The sequence below is a fragment of the Tyto alba genome, unplaced genomic scaffold, assembly GCF_018691265.1.
Source record: "Tyto alba isolate M040663 unplaced genomic scaffold, T.alba_DEE_v4.0 Super-Scaffold_6, whole genome shotgun sequence".
NCBI lineage: Eukaryota > Metazoa > Chordata > Aves > Strigiformes > Tytonidae > Tyto > Tyto alba.
Genome location: NW_024881327.1, coordinates 30,004,177 through 30,023,263, shown reverse-complemented (window position 1 = coordinate 30,023,263; position 19,087 = coordinate 30,004,177). Strand labels below are relative to the sequence as shown.

At 44.3% G+C, this 19,087-nt stretch overlaps 1 protein-coding gene across 3 annotated transcripts in view; it reads right to left on the bottom strand.

Annotated features, from left to right (window-relative positions):
* RBM47 (RNA binding motif protein 47) overlaps window positions 1-17,905 on the bottom strand; it is an 82,644-nt gene extending 64,739 nt beyond the window's left edge. For 2 of the 3 annotated variants that reach the window (XM_042808284.1, XM_042808286.1), the window contains exons 1-2: window positions 17,810-17,905; window positions 17,499-17,638 (exon numbers count right to left, since the gene is read on the bottom strand). In XM_042808284.1, the coding sequence (XP_042664218.1) occupies window positions 17,499-17,527 (29 nt within the window). In that variant the 5' untranslated portion in view covers window positions 17,528-17,638; window positions 17,810-17,905. Of the gene's footprint in view, window positions 1-16,538; window positions 17,007-17,498; window positions 17,639-17,809 lie in introns of those variants that run through there. The other variant, XM_042808285.1, reaches the window with a different exon arrangement.
* Window positions 17,906-19,087: the final 1,182 nt, after the last annotated feature.

The following is a 19,087-nucleotide window of genomic DNA, read 5'->3' as shown; positions in this document are numbered from 1 at the left end:
TGATCACACGTGTATGATGGCATAAATAGATGAATAACAGCAACTGCATTTTCAGTCCCACCCACATTTCATCTCACTTTTTTAAAATCACATAACACCTACACATAATCCTTGGCTAAGACTGACAAACATGGAGTACAAGAAAATCAATATATTGTTTTCTCTGTGTGTATATCTCAGGAGGAAATAATAGCTGGTTTCTTTTTCCCCCTCCCTTTTTTTTTTTTTTTTTTCTTCTTTAAGAAAATAAATCTGAGAAAACAACAGGCAAGTGGTGAAAGCCATTAGTTTCCATGAGATTTCAAAAGGTAAGTCCTTGCACAAGTGCATGTGGGGTTGGACTAGAGTGAGAGATAGTTGATCTGCTCTAAAATACTGCTGCCTGGCTTCCCAGTTGGTCTGTGCTTGGCTCCAGCATGCACCATGACCTTGCCTCTTTTGAGAACTGGAAGAGTATTGCCCTTGACTTGAATGGGAGCAGAATCAAGCCCTACCCAGAAAGTTTCATACGCTACGTGTCATATGTGCGTGCCAGCATTATGCAATGGGGTGAAAAATGAAAACCTGTCAGGCTCAGAACTGGTGCACTCAAGGACATACTGTTATTTGTTTTGCAGCTTTGCCACTCTTAACAGGGATTAACAATGTGCCATTGATAGCTACCATGATAAAGTCAACCAAAACGCCTCATTTTTTAACTTTCAGAACATGATCTAAACTTTTGAGGGAAACGGCTTGCTTGGCCTCAAGGTTTTATTAAAAAAAAAAAAAAAATTAAACTGAGAAAGCATTTACTTTTTCCGGCCTTCACTCTCCAATTTTCCCTTCCTTTGTCCCCCAGCTAATACAGCAGCAGATTGAATTCACCTCCCAATTCCTTTATTATTTATTTTTTCAACCAAGTCGGTAGGTATTGTAAGTCGCCAACCTTTGCTTTCTGGAAATTCTTTGGTGTATTACTGCATAGCAGAGTGGTGTGACAAGGATAAAGAGATTAGAAGTAATTTCATATAACTCCTTCTTCTGTCAAAATCTGCAGAGGGTTTTTACTGGTAACTCTGAGTGTTGCTGAAATTCTTCATTAAAAACTCTCAATATAATGGGCAGGAAGTCTCTAAGCACTAAGACACAGAGTAACCAAAACAGAGGGAGAGAAGGAATATTAAATCAAAGTTTGAACAGAGAGAGAATACAAAGGAAAAAAAAAAACAAAACAAAACAAAACCTGCTCAAGTACAACAGTAATAATGCGTGTTATCTCCAAGGGGGGTTGATGCCAATTCATCTTTGAAAGCCAGAAAAACACGTGCTGATTTTCACCAGTTTCAAGTAATTGGTCATAACCAACACAGACACAGGCTCTCCTTGGCACCATTAGACAGCCAAGGTGGCTGTGAGCTGTTGCTGGATGGTCACTACTGCAGGCTGCTGTGGCTCACACCAAATTCAGGCAGTGTTTTCCCTGTATATTGTACCAGCACACTGTACCTACAGCCTGTATGGCCAAAATCTGGCCAGCAGATGAGGAATTTTTCCCGGTAAGGTAGTCAGGTATGACACCTAGTTTCATCAGTGTGGGAAAGCATGGGGGAAGCAGAGGGGCAAGAAGAAATTAAACATGATCTGGCCAACACAGCTGGGCCAGCCAATGCTTGCACTGCAGACCTGACCAAAGCTTTGAAGATGAAAAGAGGGCGGCTTGCATTCTCCATCATCTTCCAATTAAATGAAGATGAACGGACAGACATGAAATGATACTGACAGTCCTGCACTTTTTGAAAAGTTACCATCATGTGTTATAAAGCTCTCGTCATGCATTTCAGGTCCTCCTCAAAGCTGGTGACCTTGCAGAACAAAAAAAGTTCAGATGAACATGGGGGCAGGTGTGTTAAATGGGAACATACTGCTACCACATCGGGCTAGGAGAAGTTTAAATGCTCTGTCCCCTATTAGAGGGATGCAAACTTTTTTTCTGCCTTTTTTTTTTTTGGGGGGGGGGGGGGTGGGGATAGGGGGGTCCTTTTCTCTGTTTGTGAATCATCCACCCACTAGTATTCATAAACATGTTCACAACTCGGGCTTACTCAATGAAGGCTGCATCATGATCCGCCGTGTTTCAGCCCACTTGGGACAGCAGGTTTTGTCCTTATCTTCAGCCATTTGCTACTCATGAGGGACATTGCTCTGCATGCTTCATTTCTGACTCTGGATTTCAAGCTGGTCAACCAGTGGCTGCTTTTTCCTCCAGTGTCTGTGATAGCCCATGCGATGGGCATCTTCCATTTGTCCACATCTGCTTTAGAACAATTATTAAAAGAACCAAATCTTTGCCAGTTCACGCTGGCTGGGACATTTAATGAATTCAGGCTCTGGTGCTGTACCTTTCAAGTCACAGGGGCTTTTGGGATGGCTCTAGGGGAGGGGAAGCAGCCCCTTCACACAGCTGTGCCTCATCCCTAGCCTGTCTGAAGGCAAAGTGAGAAGCAGAGAGACAGCACTGTGCAGTGGACATCTCCAAGTCCACAGTCCCATCATCTCAGCCTCTTACCACTCTCCTGTTCCTCACCCGAAAAATGCTCATCTGCAGGTAACTATCACTTGCACTTATCATCCCTCAGGAAAAGGAGAGCCAAACACCCTAGCAGCACATGGTGGATTGCTACATTTGACTCCTGCTTTTACAAACCACTTTTAGTAAACATATCTCTAGAAGAGGTGTAATGTGGTGGTCAGAGCCATGCTGGATGTATTTGCTAAGTGAGAAAATGTCTAATGCTAGCAGTCCTAGCAATGGTAATATCCCAGTCCTCAGTACTCTCCTCACTATTTGCCTTCCATAATGTCTTCCTTCTTTATCCTCCTCTCTTTTCTTGTCTAAGGACACCAGCTGCATTTATCTTTTCCACAGGCTATTTTTCCAGCCACAATGGTGTCAGTGAAAGAGGCTACCCCTGAAAGATACTGGTTACCTGCCCTGCTGGGCCAGGCTCACCAGCTCTCCAGCCTACCAGTAGAGATGCATGTGGAACCGCTGCATCTGGAATCATCCTGAAACCAGCCCCTCAGCCAGCGCAATTCAGACCATGGGTGACTCCCACCCCTGAGAAGCCAGCATTCACTCCTACCTCTTTAACCCCACAGATGTGAGGGGATGGGGATAAAACACAGATACAGGCCATGGCGCAGAAACAACAGCCTGGGATTCCCCCTTCCCAGCCCGAAACTTAATCAGATGTTGGTGGTGAGGATGCCTCTTCTTGCAGGTTCTCCTCCTGGCCCCGCAGCTCCCCGGTTATGTGGTGGCAGTGGGCTGGCATCTCCCTGCCCCAGCTGCTCGCCTCTGGGCATGCATCCCGACACAGGCTTTTCCATCCAGAAGGGACTGAAGCATCACAGTGCTATCCCTGCGTACCCTCCAACCCGACAGGCAGTACCACAACCGTCACCCCGATGTTTCACTAGTTGAAGGTGCCAGCCGAGGTCTGGATGGATACTGCAGACCTGTGCATGGAGAGTAAGCACTGCAATGTGCTGCTCCCCCTGAGAAGTGCCTGATATCCCCTGGAGCACCTGATATTCGGGGGTTGGGTGCTGCAAATCGGATCCCGCATTGCAGTGAACCCCCACACAGGATGGTGGCCTCCTTCGCTTGCTCTGCCGGGCAGAGGGTGGCCCTGCTCCAGCAGAGAAGCTGGGCTTGAGCACCGATGGGGGCTGCTGTCCCCACCACTCTTCCAGAGACATCGGAGGTGACGTGGCGCCTGATGCTCTGCAAGAAAGGGGAACTCATAGCTATGGCGGATAAACAGCTCTTGATTGCTACTTTCTGTCCTGGCTCTGCACACGGGTCCTGTGTATCATTGAGCAAGTCATTTAAACCAAGCTTTGTACAGATGGTCACTGACTGCATGTTCCTTATTTCTGGGTGGGAACATTTTCTGGTCTACAGTTTGCTTGCAGAAGCAAAGAGTACTTAGAGCTGGAAGTGAACGTGCTGGGAAATGCACTTTGAAAATGTGGATCTTAAGCAAAACTAAGTTTTCTGGAAAACAGAGTCATAAGGCAAGCAGTGTGACTGACTCATACTGCTAGCTGAAGTGAAAAAAAAAAAAAAGAAAAAAGGAGGCAATTTATTTTGCTCTAAGGCAAACATTTAATTGCTGGTTTCTACCCCATTTTTATTGCTAAATTTGGTCAAATTCTTAAATGAAATGTCATTCTAAAGCAAAAAAATATAGTTACATTATTTCAAAAAATGTGGAAATAACACTTCAACTTATTTGCATATGTTTATTTCTGACCACCCAAAATAACCTCTTAGCTTGACACAAATCTATAACTAGAGCTTGTTAACCCTAAAGCACATTTTTCAGTGAAGGTGACCTTTAACTAAAAAAGTTCATCTGTGTCCGGCCCTGGCTAAACTGTACAGTCAAAACTATGGTAAATTTCTTAATTTATATTCTGTGTCCCTATTTTTTTAGTAAATAAATATCAAGTGGTTGTTGTGCAGAATATTTCGTTACTGTTTGTAAGTATTTAAATGCTACAAAGATGAACACCATTAAAAAGCCAAAGAATAATAAATGTCTCTTCAGAGCAAAGCAATGCAAGAGCGTGAACAATTTACATCCTGAACAGCAGGAGAAAAAATGTTTAAAGTAAATTACTCACTGAGCGCCCTCCTTTTCATACATGGTATATGGCAAGGATCCTACAAAAAACCACAATAGTACCGAATGTGTCAAAACCCCAGGATCCTACTATAATAATACATAACAGAAGACAAAGTAGGATTGTTCAGACTATAAATCTGGCACTATCTGAATTACATACTTCATATTTTTTCTGAGTAAGATATATCTGTGCCCTGTTTCCTAAGCTCGTATGTATTTTTTTGGGGGGGGGATGCAAACTGAAACCCAACCCCAAATTCCATCATGAGGCATTCTACTGATGCGTGTGTCACCCGAAGGGGTAGCACATGAGATTTACCGCATGGACTTCTGCTCCATGAAGTAACTGAGTAAATCACAGAGGCAGGGCAGCAGGCCAGCCTGGCATTTGCTGGCAGCAGCAGCAAAAGAGGGAAGAGGCAGGAGCAGGGGGCTCCTTCCAGCTTCCCAAGGGCAAAGCGGTGCTGCGAAAAGCCCTGGCACTCACAGCCCCAAGTGCTCCAGATTGGGGTCCGGCCGGGCTCCTTGGATGACCTGCCCCATCTGCCCCTCCTGCCCTCATCTGATGCCAGTGCCCCAAGCTCACACCATTGCCTCCCTCCAGTCACCACCTCTCACCCCAAGATCCCTTCCTGGCTGGACCCATTTGAAGCCCTCCGTGTCAGACCCTGATTCCAAATGTACTGTCTCCCTGCCCAGCCACCAGTTGTCAGTCCTTTCCATTTGAGTTATCCCCTCAAATACCTCTTTCCATCAGAATTCTGACTCCCCATCAGTTTTTCCAGGCAGACAGTTGTCTTCCCTCTCCTACCTCCTTGTCCCTCTTTTCTCTCTTCTCTTCCCTTGCTTCTAGATCCAACCTGCTCTTCACAGCCCCAAGCCCCAGAACCTGTTTCTTTGCTTCCTTTACCCTTAGATGCCCTATATGTTGCTTTTGAACTCAAGGGCAGAGAGCCTAGCAGCCTCATCTCAGACCTGCAACTAAAGCCTTGCTCAGACTGAAGCATATGCAGAGTGAGCAGTGATTTCTGGGACTTGAGTGTTAGAAGTTGAAATTTCCACTAACCACATGGAAACTGATATTCAGAGGTTTATATCCTGCTCAAACGTGGGTACCTCTGCAGAATAGCCACTTCCCTGCTAAACGTCAAGTCACTGCCCTAGGAAAAGGTTGCAAAAATTTGAAAAAAAGCAAGCTCTTAAACTTTGATTTTCAGAAATGGTTGAATGATTTTAGGTTAAGCAACCCTGGGCCTCCGTCCAGGTAAATGCAGAACAATTCACATGCCTTGGGCGGACATTTTGCCATGCAATGTTTCAATCCTGGGACTTAAAGATTTGCAAAATTACAAGCAAATGAAAGTAGTCTCCTACTAGAAAATTCAGGGCGTCCTTATTAACCAGAGTGGCTCTGTCTTCTTCCTTTTACACCTGCTTGTGCAGTGAGAACTTTTGGATGCAAAATTTAATGCGCTTGGAGCAGTTACGGTCCCAGATCTCTGTAGGTTATATTGCTTGCATAATTTATTTCTGGAGTGGGCTACAACAGTTATATCTATTTATTAATACTAAAGCTAGAGGCCCTTTAGCAGTGAGTTTCAAACTACTTTTCCAAAAGTAGTGATCCGAAGCAGAAACCTGGGACTTGTCACAGCCAGCACCGTGGGGACTCCTGCATCTCCCCTGGCCCTGGGGTTTCACAGCAAGCACCGTTTATCCGCTCTGGCAGCAGGATTTTGCTCCTGCTTCACTGAGGCACAACTGGAGCACGAAACGCACCCTCCCTTGATGGCTTGCACCGTCGGTGATTGCAAAGACCTACGTAGCACCAGTTGCACTTCCCAAAGGCCCCCTCGCCCCAGGGCTGTGGGGCAGCTGAGGACAGTTCAGGAAGGGGAGCTGAGGCAGGGAGCCCAGGGGCTGCTGGAAATTTGGGTTCAGTGTCCATCTGATTGGCACTTTCCCTCATCCCTCTCCAGGGCTCTTGCAGCACAACTGCCCATGCACAACTGCCCAACCCTATAAAAAAGGAGGCATAAGCCAAACACACAGAAAACTCCCCGAGATCTGCCATAGCTCCCCAAAGATTGGCTGTAGCAGATCCTGCTGCAATACCTCACAAGCTGATGAGATGTTCAGCTATACCAACAGAAACCAGTAACCACAAAACAAATATCCACAACAACCAGAAACAACCTACTTGACCATACTGTTGTTAACTTGTTCATGACATTTTCTGTGTCAAGGCAGGGATGTGAACCCACGTTTCCTAAGCTTTATATTGGTGCCTTTCCTGCAAAACCAGTCATTCGTATACTTTTTGCTTCTTGCCTGGCTTGTTCTACACCCTATTGCACATAAACATACAATAGTATGTGTGAACTCAGAAGAAACCTTTATTTAATAGTGATTGACATTTGCAAGAGCTTTCAGAATGCAATGATTTTGGCATCAGTTACTTTCCAGGTAAGGATTAACAAACCGATGAGTTAACCATCAACTGACGTTCTTTGTTTTAAACAGGCTGCATTTCAAAATGGAGGCAGCTTTCAGATTTTTTGCAGAAATATTGTGCTTTAATTTGGAAATAGGGAAGCACAGCAAGGATTGCAACATGAAACAGATAAGATTAGACTAAGAGGAAATGCAATAGAAATGGTTTGGATGTATAGAAGGAGCAATAAAATGCTGTTCATCTCACATCGTTTGTGTTACATTGCTTGTTTTAGGAGACATAGAGGCAGTGGCCCCTTGTCAGAGGTAAGGCAGAAGCTAAGCCCTTGCTGCATTTTGGCATTCTGTTTGGAACCCAGATATGAACAATGTAGAAACGCAGTGAAAATGACAGCCTGGTTCCTTCACCTTGCATGTCATTGAAAGCTCCCGATGCTGCTGGTGGTGGGGGGGTTCATCCTTTCTGCTTTTCCATGATACCAGCATCTCCGCATCCAGCTGCGTAGCGTTCTGAACTGGCTCGCATATTCGCTGGGGCTCCACAGACCCCTTGCTCAGCAACCCCTCAGTTTACATCCTGGCAAACATGCATCCTGCTCCAGGATCCCTGGCCACGGACCCAAACTCACTGATGGACACAGGCAGAGCTAGCAGAGAGCGTGGAGGCCCCAGAAACTGGCAGTCATGCCAGAAGGTGAAGGCGGACATCGTAGGATGGGGAAGCGGTGAGTCAGCGGTAGGCACGGCATGCTGACTGTCGTATCGCATCGTATGGATGAGTCTGGCCACCAAGGAGTTTCGATCCTGTGGTGTTGGCTGAGTTTTGCTTTGAACCCAGAACTCAGAAAGCGACTTGTACAAAACAAACAGCAAGCTTATCTTTGTATCGGCCTTAGCTCTGGAAAGGGTTTGTCCAAGCCGCTTGTGGGTTTTCCTAGGGCATGGCTACACGTATGGGGACAGATAGCCTGCCCTGTGGTAGCACGATCACAGGGCCCAAACTGCAGCAGGATCCTTTCTGATTACTTTGGAGCACAAGAAAAAAAGAGCGTACAGTTGCCTACATATGAAAAACACAACAGTGTGTCCAAAGATACTATAAACTTACACCCCAGCTTACAACTCCCGTTGCAGTCTGTGCCTTGGGCACCCACAGCGTTCACAGAAAGCTGTGGTCTTTAACTAATTTTCACTATTACCAGTAACCTTCTAGGCTTATGGATACATGGCATTTTTCATAAAACTAAGTTTATTACACTGCCCGTAGGTAAATAGATGGCACTGTCAGCAGTTTTGCTTTCATTTTATTTTGAGACCTGGTGTTTTTTTACAGAACTTATTTATTTAGAAAAAACTGTTGTGTCTATAAGAAAATATAAAGAGGGAAAGATGCTTCATGCTAGAAGCAGGTGCATCCCTATCACCTCTATATGCGTAGTATATTCTTTAATGGCCTGTCTCCTTTGGTATTCCGCAAGAGTGCATTTCTAGTGTTTCACAAGAGGAGAGGAAAAAAAAAGACGTATTTCCTATCTATTGGTGGGGAAACTATGGCACAGTGAGGGAAAATGATCCAGTCAAGATCAGCCCCCTAAATCAGAGACAAAGATGGTAACTAAACACTGACAGCTGACTGACAGTGCTTTGGGAATTTAAATCCATCTCTGAGACTGATTTTTGTTGATACCTGCTGCGCCTATACAGAGAAGCCTACATCTGTTTAGAAGAAACAAGGTATTCCCCAAACAGCTACAAATTCAAACTTACCAAAGTCTTGTTCTCTGTGCCTATGGAGATACAGAACACTTTTGCTGACTTCACTGAAGTCAGTGATCACTGATACCAGTGTAGAAGAAAGCCTACTATGTGCATGAGGAGTGCAATAACATAAATATATAAAATGAAAAAATATTTTATATGTTTATATATTTATATAACTATAAAAACATAAATAACATATTTTTCTTCTTTGTTTGGTTGTTTTTTTTGTTTTGTTTTGTTTTGTTTTGCTTTGGTTTATTTTTCTTAAAGCTCAGCGATCTACAGATGGAAATGCCAGGATATGGCTCAGATTTCAGCCTCCTCAGTAAAGCCATAAGCAGAGGCTTGTTGAACAGGCTCAGCTCTCTGCTGTGTTGCTTTATCAGTGGGATGGACACCACAACAGTGCCAGCAGCCTGCTCACAGGAACCCCACAGCCCAGAGGCTAGCAGAATCACGGGTAACACACCTCTCTCAAATCCCTGCCATGTTTTAATGGTGCCTTTCTTCCGCTAGCATACTACCACAAACAAATCTTTGGGAGATGACAGAAATCAAAAAGCTACAGTTAAATTTACAGATAATGTTGTAGTTAGAGGCAAAAAATCCCTGGAACTTCTCTGTGAGCAGAAGAGCCATTTGCCCTGGGCTTTTCTCATTCTAATGAGAAAGCCAACAGTCAAGGCCACCAGTGCCTCCAGTTCAGCAATACTTAACTGCACTTACTCAGGGCTCCTGGTAGTTTATTCCACATCCCTCAGAGCTGTAGGTTTTATACAGTGCCCCATATATCAACCAGTGAGCTGATAAACTTTCCTGAGGCAGGTGGCCATGGGAATGGCCAGGAATTTGCACAGGAATTTCAACAGGAATTTTCTTACTCATAAGGTCATCAGACAGTAAAAACTAAAACTGTTTGTCTGTCTTGGTGCTTACCAAGAATGTAAGCTGGCAGACGAATACTTGCAGAAAACCAGAATTTTCAAGAGAAACAGAAACTGAACGTGGGAAGACATGGTCTCTGATCTTCCCAGCACCTCAAGTAAGGACCTGCAAACACCCATGGTAAAACACAGGTCAGAGAAAAGGCCTTCCAATATCAGGAAGGGCTCCAGGGGCTGCAGGCTGGCATGCTACGAGGCACCGAGGAGCAGAGCAGCCACAGGCGTGTTCAGGAGCCACTGCCTGCCTCGGACCGCGTTCCCACTGACCACACACCACAGGAGGCAGGGCACCCTCCCGGCAGACCAGCCACCCCTCGCCACCCCTCTGGTGCTTGGGAGGATTTATTCAGCACATGTACAGTCTGACCTGTGACTCACACAGGTAAAACGAGACTTGGAACTTCAGTATGTGGAAGAAGCATGTAGAAGCCTTTTGGTTTATTATTGCTCAATACAATTAGCTTCTATGAAAATCACCTTTTTTTTTTTTTTTTTTTTTTTTTTTCTTCCTTGCAGGACAACTGTGCCCTGTATGGACCATGGCCAGGTTGAAGCTTGCTCCTGGGCCCTGGGATTGTGCAGCACCAACGGGTGCGTCTGCAGCTGCCCTGGGCCTGGGTGCTCAGGGTGAGCAGACAACCTTGTCAGCAGCATCTCCTCACCCTGTTTACTTCATAAACACTGAGTAAGACACCACGCAAAGCAACAACAATGGGCACATTCAGATCTCTTTGACCCAACCTGAGGTGCATCCAGTTTCCCATCCATCGAACGTGTGCACTCAGCAAGTCAGATAAGGTGGATCTTTTCTTGCCCACTTCATGAGGTCAAGAAGCCAACGACAGATTCAGTCTTCAAGGGCCACAGACTGTACTGTAATCCCAAAAGTTTGAATACACCCTCCCATGAAATCTCTCTCTGCTTGCAGCTTTACCTGTGACTATTGTCCCGTCAGCTATCTTTAATGGGAATGATCTTTAATGGGAATACTAATGACAGTGAAACACTCCCTGTGAGGAGTATCACTCACATTAGGATGTGGGTACCAGTGCATGAACTCTGGTGAAATTACAGCATCCACGGCCAACAGAAATTTTACTGCCAGAAGCATGCACATGACGTGGACATGGCCTAAAGTCATGTTAACAATGTGAATATTTTATTAAGGTGAGCTGAACGTGCTCTTTTGTAGTAAAAACACCTTGAGGACATGTCCCTGCGTGCACATTCGTGTTTGACTCCATCTTCCCTCCTTGCCTTTGGTGCCTTTTTTCCCAGCTCTGGCTCTTCCCTCCTCCCCAACCTCGAGAGCTCCCACAGTCACACCCTGCATGCTGACTGCCCAGTCCTCACACCCTCTCTTTCTCACTCCAGAACACACGCCAGCTTTAAAGACCTCAGTTAGCCACACTCTCTTCACACTTCCCTCCCTCCAGGTCCTGAAACCTTGCTGCTTCAAAGCAAGGCTTTCAAACCCTAATGAAGCATCTCTGTCTCAGATTTTCCCTAACTGGGATCAGCCATTACTCAGTGAGTTGATCTTCTCCCCCCTTTCTCCCTCCTCTCCCCCTTCACAAGGATCCGTCATTTCTCATTTAGTCCCTTCCCGGCCCTGCAAACACCTCCCCTTCACCCAAGTTCACCACCTTCCTCTTCCAGTTTTGATTCTCCATTTTTCTTTTCTCACTGTTCACATTTTTGCTGATGATCCATATCACCCCCTCATCATGCTGTCTCCATCTCATGTATTCCCTTCCTCTGCTGCCCTGATCCTTTTCTTTTACTGATAAAAAAAAAAGACCGCTTATTTGGCATGCACTGCTCAGACTCCAAGCTCTCTACTGCTGAATTTTTCCTGCCCTAACCTTCAAGTGGCCCCATTCAGCACCATCCATTAGCCTCCCCCATTATGCCCCACTATTCAGCCTTTCTGTGATTTCCACTCCATCAACCCTGATAACTTCTCTTTTGCTTTTAACCCTTATCTTTCTACCAAGTTCAATTGCAAATTCTCCCTATACTTCAATTTCCTTCAATTTGCTTTCCTATAATATCCAGCCCAGCTGATGCCCCTCACCCACTTCGTCTCCTGTCTTCTGAAAGACTGTCTCCTGGAAGTATAGCCATCATTTCCAGATCAATGTGGATAAAACAGAGTCCCTAAGACCTCCACACTCGGGGGATACCCAAAATCTCTTTTCACTCCTTTCTGCAGTGACAATTACCACTTTATTTGCAGGCAGGGCACAGTTTTTATTTGGGCAGCCTTGCTTTCAAGGTACAGCTAAGATCTGTTGATGCTTTCCACTTATACGTCAAAAACACTGCCTGATCTATCTGCCCTCATAGCTAAAACACTTCTGTAGGGTCTCACCCTCAGAAATGGTGACATCCTTTTCTCTGCTTTCATAATTGCAGTCTTGATCTGTTGTTTCATCTTCCAAATACTGCTACAAGGGTCGTTTTTGTAGCCTGATGCTTTGAGTGTGCTCCTCATTTTTGTGCTTCTGTTGACCAGCTCTCCATTCTTTACCAAATCAAATAAAAGCTGACCTTACACACAGCACTTGTGCAGGCAGGCAGAGCGGAATGGCAAATGGGTGCCTTTTGCATTTTTGAACACCCACTTTATGCTTCCCATCAAGTACCCTCTTGTTTTCCCTTGTGATTCCTCCCTGGGACTACCTCCCTGGTTACAACGGCAGAGAAACTTTGCTCATCTCTCCTCAATTCCTTCTAAAATATCTCCTTTGGTGCTGAAATAATGCAACAGCAGCCAGGCTGCCGGCGTGCTGCACCTGCTCTGTACCCAGTTGACCCCTCTCACCATTTCCTTGTGCTCCACCCCGTGTCTAACCCAGCTCTTGCCTCTCGCTGGGTATTTCATGCCTAAACCCCGCATGGCGGTTGCAGTCCTTCTGCTCCACCTGTGGAGCAGGTACACACACAGCAGCAACACCCCAGTCAGGAATCCCAGGTCTATGACAGTGCAATAATTAATGACATCTTTAATGTTAATGAGAACAAAACTTGCTGAGGTTGACCCTACACTGTGACTTGTGGTGGAGCTTACTGAGTTTCTGATAACAGACAGAAATGCAGAGGCGTTATTTCAGTTTATTTCAAAGGTAGAACTCAAGCATGTTCGCTGGGTACTCAAAAGGCCAAAACATGAATGCAAACCCTAGGCTACATCACTTGGGGTGGTGCTCCTCCAGAGGACATCTCCAAACGGCCCTCACATTGGTGAGTAGGACAGGATTGTCAGTTGTCAGTGGTTATAAGCCATGTCCACTTTGGAAATAGATGAAAGTTGCTGTTGTCTCATGACTCTTGGTTGAGGATTCTCGTACATTTGTAGTTTCTTTCCATCTCGTGCCAAATAAGCCCATCTATGCTGATTTAGTCTCATCTTTATGACCTAACTAGGTAAAAGATAACATCCAGACTCTAAGTATATTTTGTAAAACATACTCTTAAATATCAAAAACCCCTCTCTTCTTTTCAAATGAACTCTTGCTTGTGACTATTACAAATGAAAGGCTGGAAAGGACAAAAATGCCCTCAAATATCGGGTAGTCAGCTTTGCAGTTACTAAGAAGTTGCTTTGCTCTGTTGAGTTTATTGTGTCACCAAAACCCTACCAGCCATAGCTATACAAAGCCTGCATTGTCTCAGCAAGGCTACTGAGATGTTCCTGATCTTGGCAAGAGCTAGGTGTACCCAGAAGCATTTTATTGGAAAAAAAAAAAAAATTACAACAGCAGAAAGAAATATTATTTTAGGCCTCTTACTGGAAAGATAAAGGTCAAAGTCCTTCCTTCTGCTAAAGCAGCACACAGAAATATCCTGTTCACAGCATCCATTTTACTACCTTGAAAATTGCACCTAAAAATCCCCATATGAAACAAATTTCAAAGTGACTCAACGTCAATATAAGGAAGGATTTTTGGATTTAGGTCATTGGTAATTTAGAGATCTCAACCTCCTGATGAAAGAGGCAACCACGTACACCCATACACAGGCGTGGAGATAGTCCCTTCACAGCTAGTCAGTCAGATCTGCTTCCTTGCTACAAAGCAAACCTGATCTTTATGTTCATCTAAGTCATTGATTTCCTATCTTCAACAGGAACAGGATCTGGCAACATTTCTTCACAAAGAGCACATATTTTCCTCTATTTAATTTCTCAATAAATCAGAGCAATGATGATTTGGGAATCCATCCACAGATGATCAGGGCCAGCAGTTTGCATGAAAAAGCCAAGATAATATTATTGCTTCACCTACAAGTGTAGTATAACACCTGCTGGAGTTTGTCATTCTAATAGTGCTGTGGGCTCCTACAGTAAACCAACAAGTGCTTGCGTACCCACTCCAGGGTAACCACTGAATCTTCTTCTCTAGCTGAAGGATACTAATACATTTTGAACGTGTCATTGCCAACCCAATGAATAGGACTTCAGTATACACTTAAAACCGTAAAAATCAATTTAACTGGTTGTCAGAACCAATAATAAACTTATGATGGTAGAAGTAAGAATTGCCATCTATGTCGCTGGGCTTAACTATTTTTAATCAGCTACCAAAAAAGTATAATTTCCAGCTTTTTGCCCAAGCAATCTTAATTTTCACAAGGGATAGCAGCTGTCAGTGGAAAAAATGTATCCTAACAAGCAAAAGCAAGCCTCCTTGCCTTCTGTCAGATGCTCTCACAGCTTTTGCAGAAGAGGGTGTAGCTTTTCACAGAGTGGTAGCAAAGGATCAAGGGGGCTTTGCCATGTGGAAGAAGTCAAGACCCCGAAACATGGGCAGGCCTAAAAGCAGAACCCTGTGCCGGCGAGAGCCCTGCCAAAGCCAGCTGGGCATGGGCCACCCAAGGTCAAGGTTTCAGACTAAACTGCCATTGAAACAGTATTCCCCAAAGGCTCTGTCATCTCTGATGCTTAATTTAAATACTTTTATTACAAGATTTTCAGCATTTTTTTAAAGCCGGTCTACTGAAGGCAGCACATTACTTAACTTTCTAAAACTTCAAAAAAAAGATTTCATATCCAGGGCCACCGCAGGGACAGACAGAAATTATTATCAACTGTATTTACACATCAGCAAACTCTAAATATTTCCCTAAAAACAGCTAGAGCCCAGAGCCCGTGTCTCGGAAGGGGTCAGTACCCAAAATCAGGGACAGGAACCCGGGGCCTCCTGGCCAGCGAGGTGAGGTGGGAGCACCTGCCCTCAGCTCCTGGCGGGATGCACGGCCTTAAAACAAGCCAGGGGAAAAAAAAAAAAAAAAAAAAAAAAAAAATGAAAAAACGCTCCCAGGGCAGGAATATGCAGGGGCATGGGGGGAAGAGAGAAGGAATGGGCAAGAGAAGTGTTTGTCTCTTCAGTTATCTCGCAGACAGCAGTTTGTTAGCCTTTAGCGCTCACGCTACGAGCCGGCCCGACACCGAACAGCGGCGCATTCCCGGCGTTCCCGCCGTTTCCTCCGCGGGAGCCGGGTTTCCAGCCGTACCCCCAGGCTCCGCTTCACACCGGGGCGACCCCTCGCCCCCCGCGGCCCGGCACCCGCGGGGCGGGCGCGCAGCCCCGCCGGCCACCCCGCTGGCCGCCGGCCTGCGCCCGGCCGCTCGCCGCCTCCCTCCTGCCTTGCGGAACACGCCCCGGTTCCCCCCCTCGCATCACGGGCGACTCGGCTCGACTGGTAAAGAATAATTGCGGGCTTGTCCAAATTGTCACTTTGCAAAGTCTCGGGGGCACGGAAAGGCACCGATATTCGAGTTGCGTTAGCCTCGGGCAGCTCATTTCAGCCGGGTCTTACCCTCCTGCCCTCTGCCAGGGCAGCCCAGTTGAGCTGATAAAATTTAGGATTTTGCGACCTGTTAGGTCCCAGCCCATCTTTAACTTTTATAATGTGTTGGCTTTAGCTCAAAATTTTGTTTTAAATTCCTAAGAAGAAATGGACTGTGTAGCTTTCTCCCTAAAAAAAAAAAAAAAAAAAAAGAAAAAAACCCCCAAAACAACAAAAAAACCCCAGCTATTTCTTTTAACATAAATAAGGAGTCCCTGGTATTTCTCATCTAATCACACATACCTCAGAGTGAAGTTGATGCTTGACCTCCTGATCGATAGGTGTATTTTAAACAGTCATCAGAAACTTTTCCCAGATAAGGTCCCATTCTTATGCTAATGTCTATAACAGAGTGGCAGACAGCAGCTTATCTGAGGGCCCTCTTGTCACCTCACTGTCACTTGTGCCACTGCTCTGCATTCTTCACAAACTACAGTATTTTAAATGTTGAAAAAGAGGAAACAGCCATACAAACAAAATACTCCTTCCACAATTTGCTCCAAAGACATTAGGCGCATCACACTGTGGTTTTTCTTTGACATGGAGAAATATACATCTTTTAAATTAAAACCCTCAGATCTGCAGATCATTTCCTTATTTAATACCTGCTTCTGTCTCTCATCTGTCATCTTTCCTCAGAATCATCAGAAATCCGTCACTTGGAGTCACCAAAAATTCACTGAGAATCTCTGCAGTCCTTTCCACTTGCCTTCTCCCCCTAAAAATATTTTAAAATGTATTTTCTGAGCGAACTTCGGTCCTCCTACGTTGTCATCCCCATCACAGAAGAGTAAAACCTCAGGTAAGGGTAGAGGAAGAGCAGAGCAAACCGAAAAGCGACGGTACCTACCTGGAGCCCGCCTCAGCGCCCAGCACCATTCGCAGCAATGGCAACGTTTCGGGGCAGCAGCCTAATGCATTTTCCTTCTACCGAGCTGCTGAGTGAGAGTTGAGCAACTCCTCACCCTGCTGCTTGGAGCAACAGCTCTCCCAGCCTTTACCCCCTCTCTTGGCTTGGCTCTTTTTTTTTTTTTTTTTTTTAAACAGAATTTTTGAGCACTAAAACTTGCAATTAGTACCAGCTAAGCTAAAGCCCCTGCTCGCCCCGGCCCTAAGCTGCACATTCCAGGGTGCGGAGTGGGACGCTGAGCACCTCGCCAGCACCACGCAGCTCTTCCACTCCCTGACCCGACTTTCCGCCGACAAACTCGATAAGGCTGCAGGAGCTCAGGAACACGCACTGAAACTCGGACAGGGGAAAAATTGGTCTCTCATCCCCAACCCGAGCGTTTTTTTTTATCCTTCCTCCCCCTCCCCTCCCTTCCTCCTCCCTTTCTCTCCACACTCACAGTAGCAAGGTTGTCTCTTGACTACTCCCTGCCTTAAACTCACCAAACCAGATTTTTACTCCCAACACCTTCCCGTAAATCTGAACTGAAATTTTACCCTGCTTGCTGAGCCTTGGCTGGCTGAGGGCCAGTACAGCATTCCTGTTGTTTTAAGAGGGCAGATAAAAAAAAAAAAAAAGAGAGAGAGAGAGAATTAAAAAAAAAAAAAAAAAAAAAAAAAAAGAAAGAAAGGAAGAAAAGAGAGAGGGAAACCTGGAGGGATGCAAAAGCTGGAAGGAAACAAAGTTTTACAGCAGCTTTACTAAAAATGTTATGGGAGAGAGCGATTCCCTTTTATCTTTAAAGGTCTAAACCAGTCATTGTTTTTCGGCAGTGTCAGTCATGAGAAAATACTCTCCTCAGCCATCTGCATCCTTCAGGTGGATGGAGATTTGAAAAGAAAATAAACTGCTGGTACTCACCTGAAGGATAGCATCGCCGGTGTCAGCATAGCAGGGAGAGGAGCCTACACCTTTGCCTAATCCGGTTACCCCAAGGCAGCAGTAACGCTGGTTAAAGTGCCACATTTTACCCTTTTCTGACCTAAAGTTACATGTGGTTTCTAGAAAAGGAACAAAAGAGAAACCAGTTTAAAAAAAAAAAAAAAATCAACAAAAAACACCAACAGCCAAGCCTTCTTTTAACCTCCGGGTGATCCCTCTGACCGTTGTCTGGAAAGTTTAAAGAAACAATGAAGCAAGACTGTAAACTTTCTCACCCCCTTTTACATTACCTGTCTGTGCCTGGCTATGGGCTTTGATGTATTGAAACAAAGCACAAGACCTGTTTATAGTAAATGAAACCAACCAACAGAGAGATCTAATTCAGACTTGTGACTAAACAAACTGGAACAGGAAGCACACACGAGCAGTTTTTTTTTTAAGTAGTAATTCCTGCTTGCATTGTCATGCAACAGAAAAAAAAAAAAAAAAAAAAAGAAAAAAAGAAAAAAAAAAGTTTTCAGCTTCTCCATTCAGTCAATTTTGTTCAAATGCAGTTTTTGGGGTTTGTTTTGTTTTGTTTTGTTTTGTTTTTTCTGTAAAGCTTAATACAAGCAATGTTTCATCACATATATGCAAATACTTAACAGAACATTTACCACCAGTAGTCGTCTAAAGGTCTTATTCATCTATTTGTTTCCCTGTGCAGGACATTTCTGTAACTGATTAGTACACCCCCTCCCACCCACCAATTAACATCTGTAATTGATAACTAGATGGAGGATCTTCATCTATGATAGCTGGACAAACAGTAGAATAGCAGTCCTGCAAATTAAATCTTTAAAGAATAAATAATACTGGACGTTAACGTTAGTGACAGAAATTAATCCTTCATAATTATTCCTAATTTTTAAAATAATGATTTTTATTCTTAATTAATACCTAAGACTTCTTAATTAAGAATTCTTCTTAATTCTTAATTTTTAAAAGAAATATTTAGAGTTGAGTACACATTATGCTGCTTTGTTACTGTTATATTACCTATGCTTTTTGAAAGCACTTTGTCCTTCTAAACATGTCTTTCTCTAATTGTATTCATTTTCCAGTAGAGAAAAATCCCACAGGTTTTACTTAAGCAAATCCACCTTGATTCCCTAAGAGAGTTTTGCTTCAGGCAGAAACCAATGAATCAAACTACTATTGGGATAATACATGAAGCCACACAGCCAAATGTTGCAAAGTTCAAGTTAACAGTGTGTTCTCTCCAAACTATTGTAATTCCAAAGTTGATAAAGGGATGTGATTCCAGTTTCAGCAAACACATCAGACATAAAAAAAAAATTCTTTCAGAACTTACCAGTATTAATGAGAAAATAATCAAGGGGGAAATTGTCATTAAATACTTGACTTAAAATGAGAACTAGCTGCAAACATTTTATGCAGCTATAATCTTTAAGGAAAAATAGTCCAGAAAAGCAAACAATGAGGGTCTTAGTGGTACAAAAATCTCTTAAGTATTCTAGCGTCATCGTCCTTAAAATCATGCCCCATTTTTCCCAACTGAGGCTTTT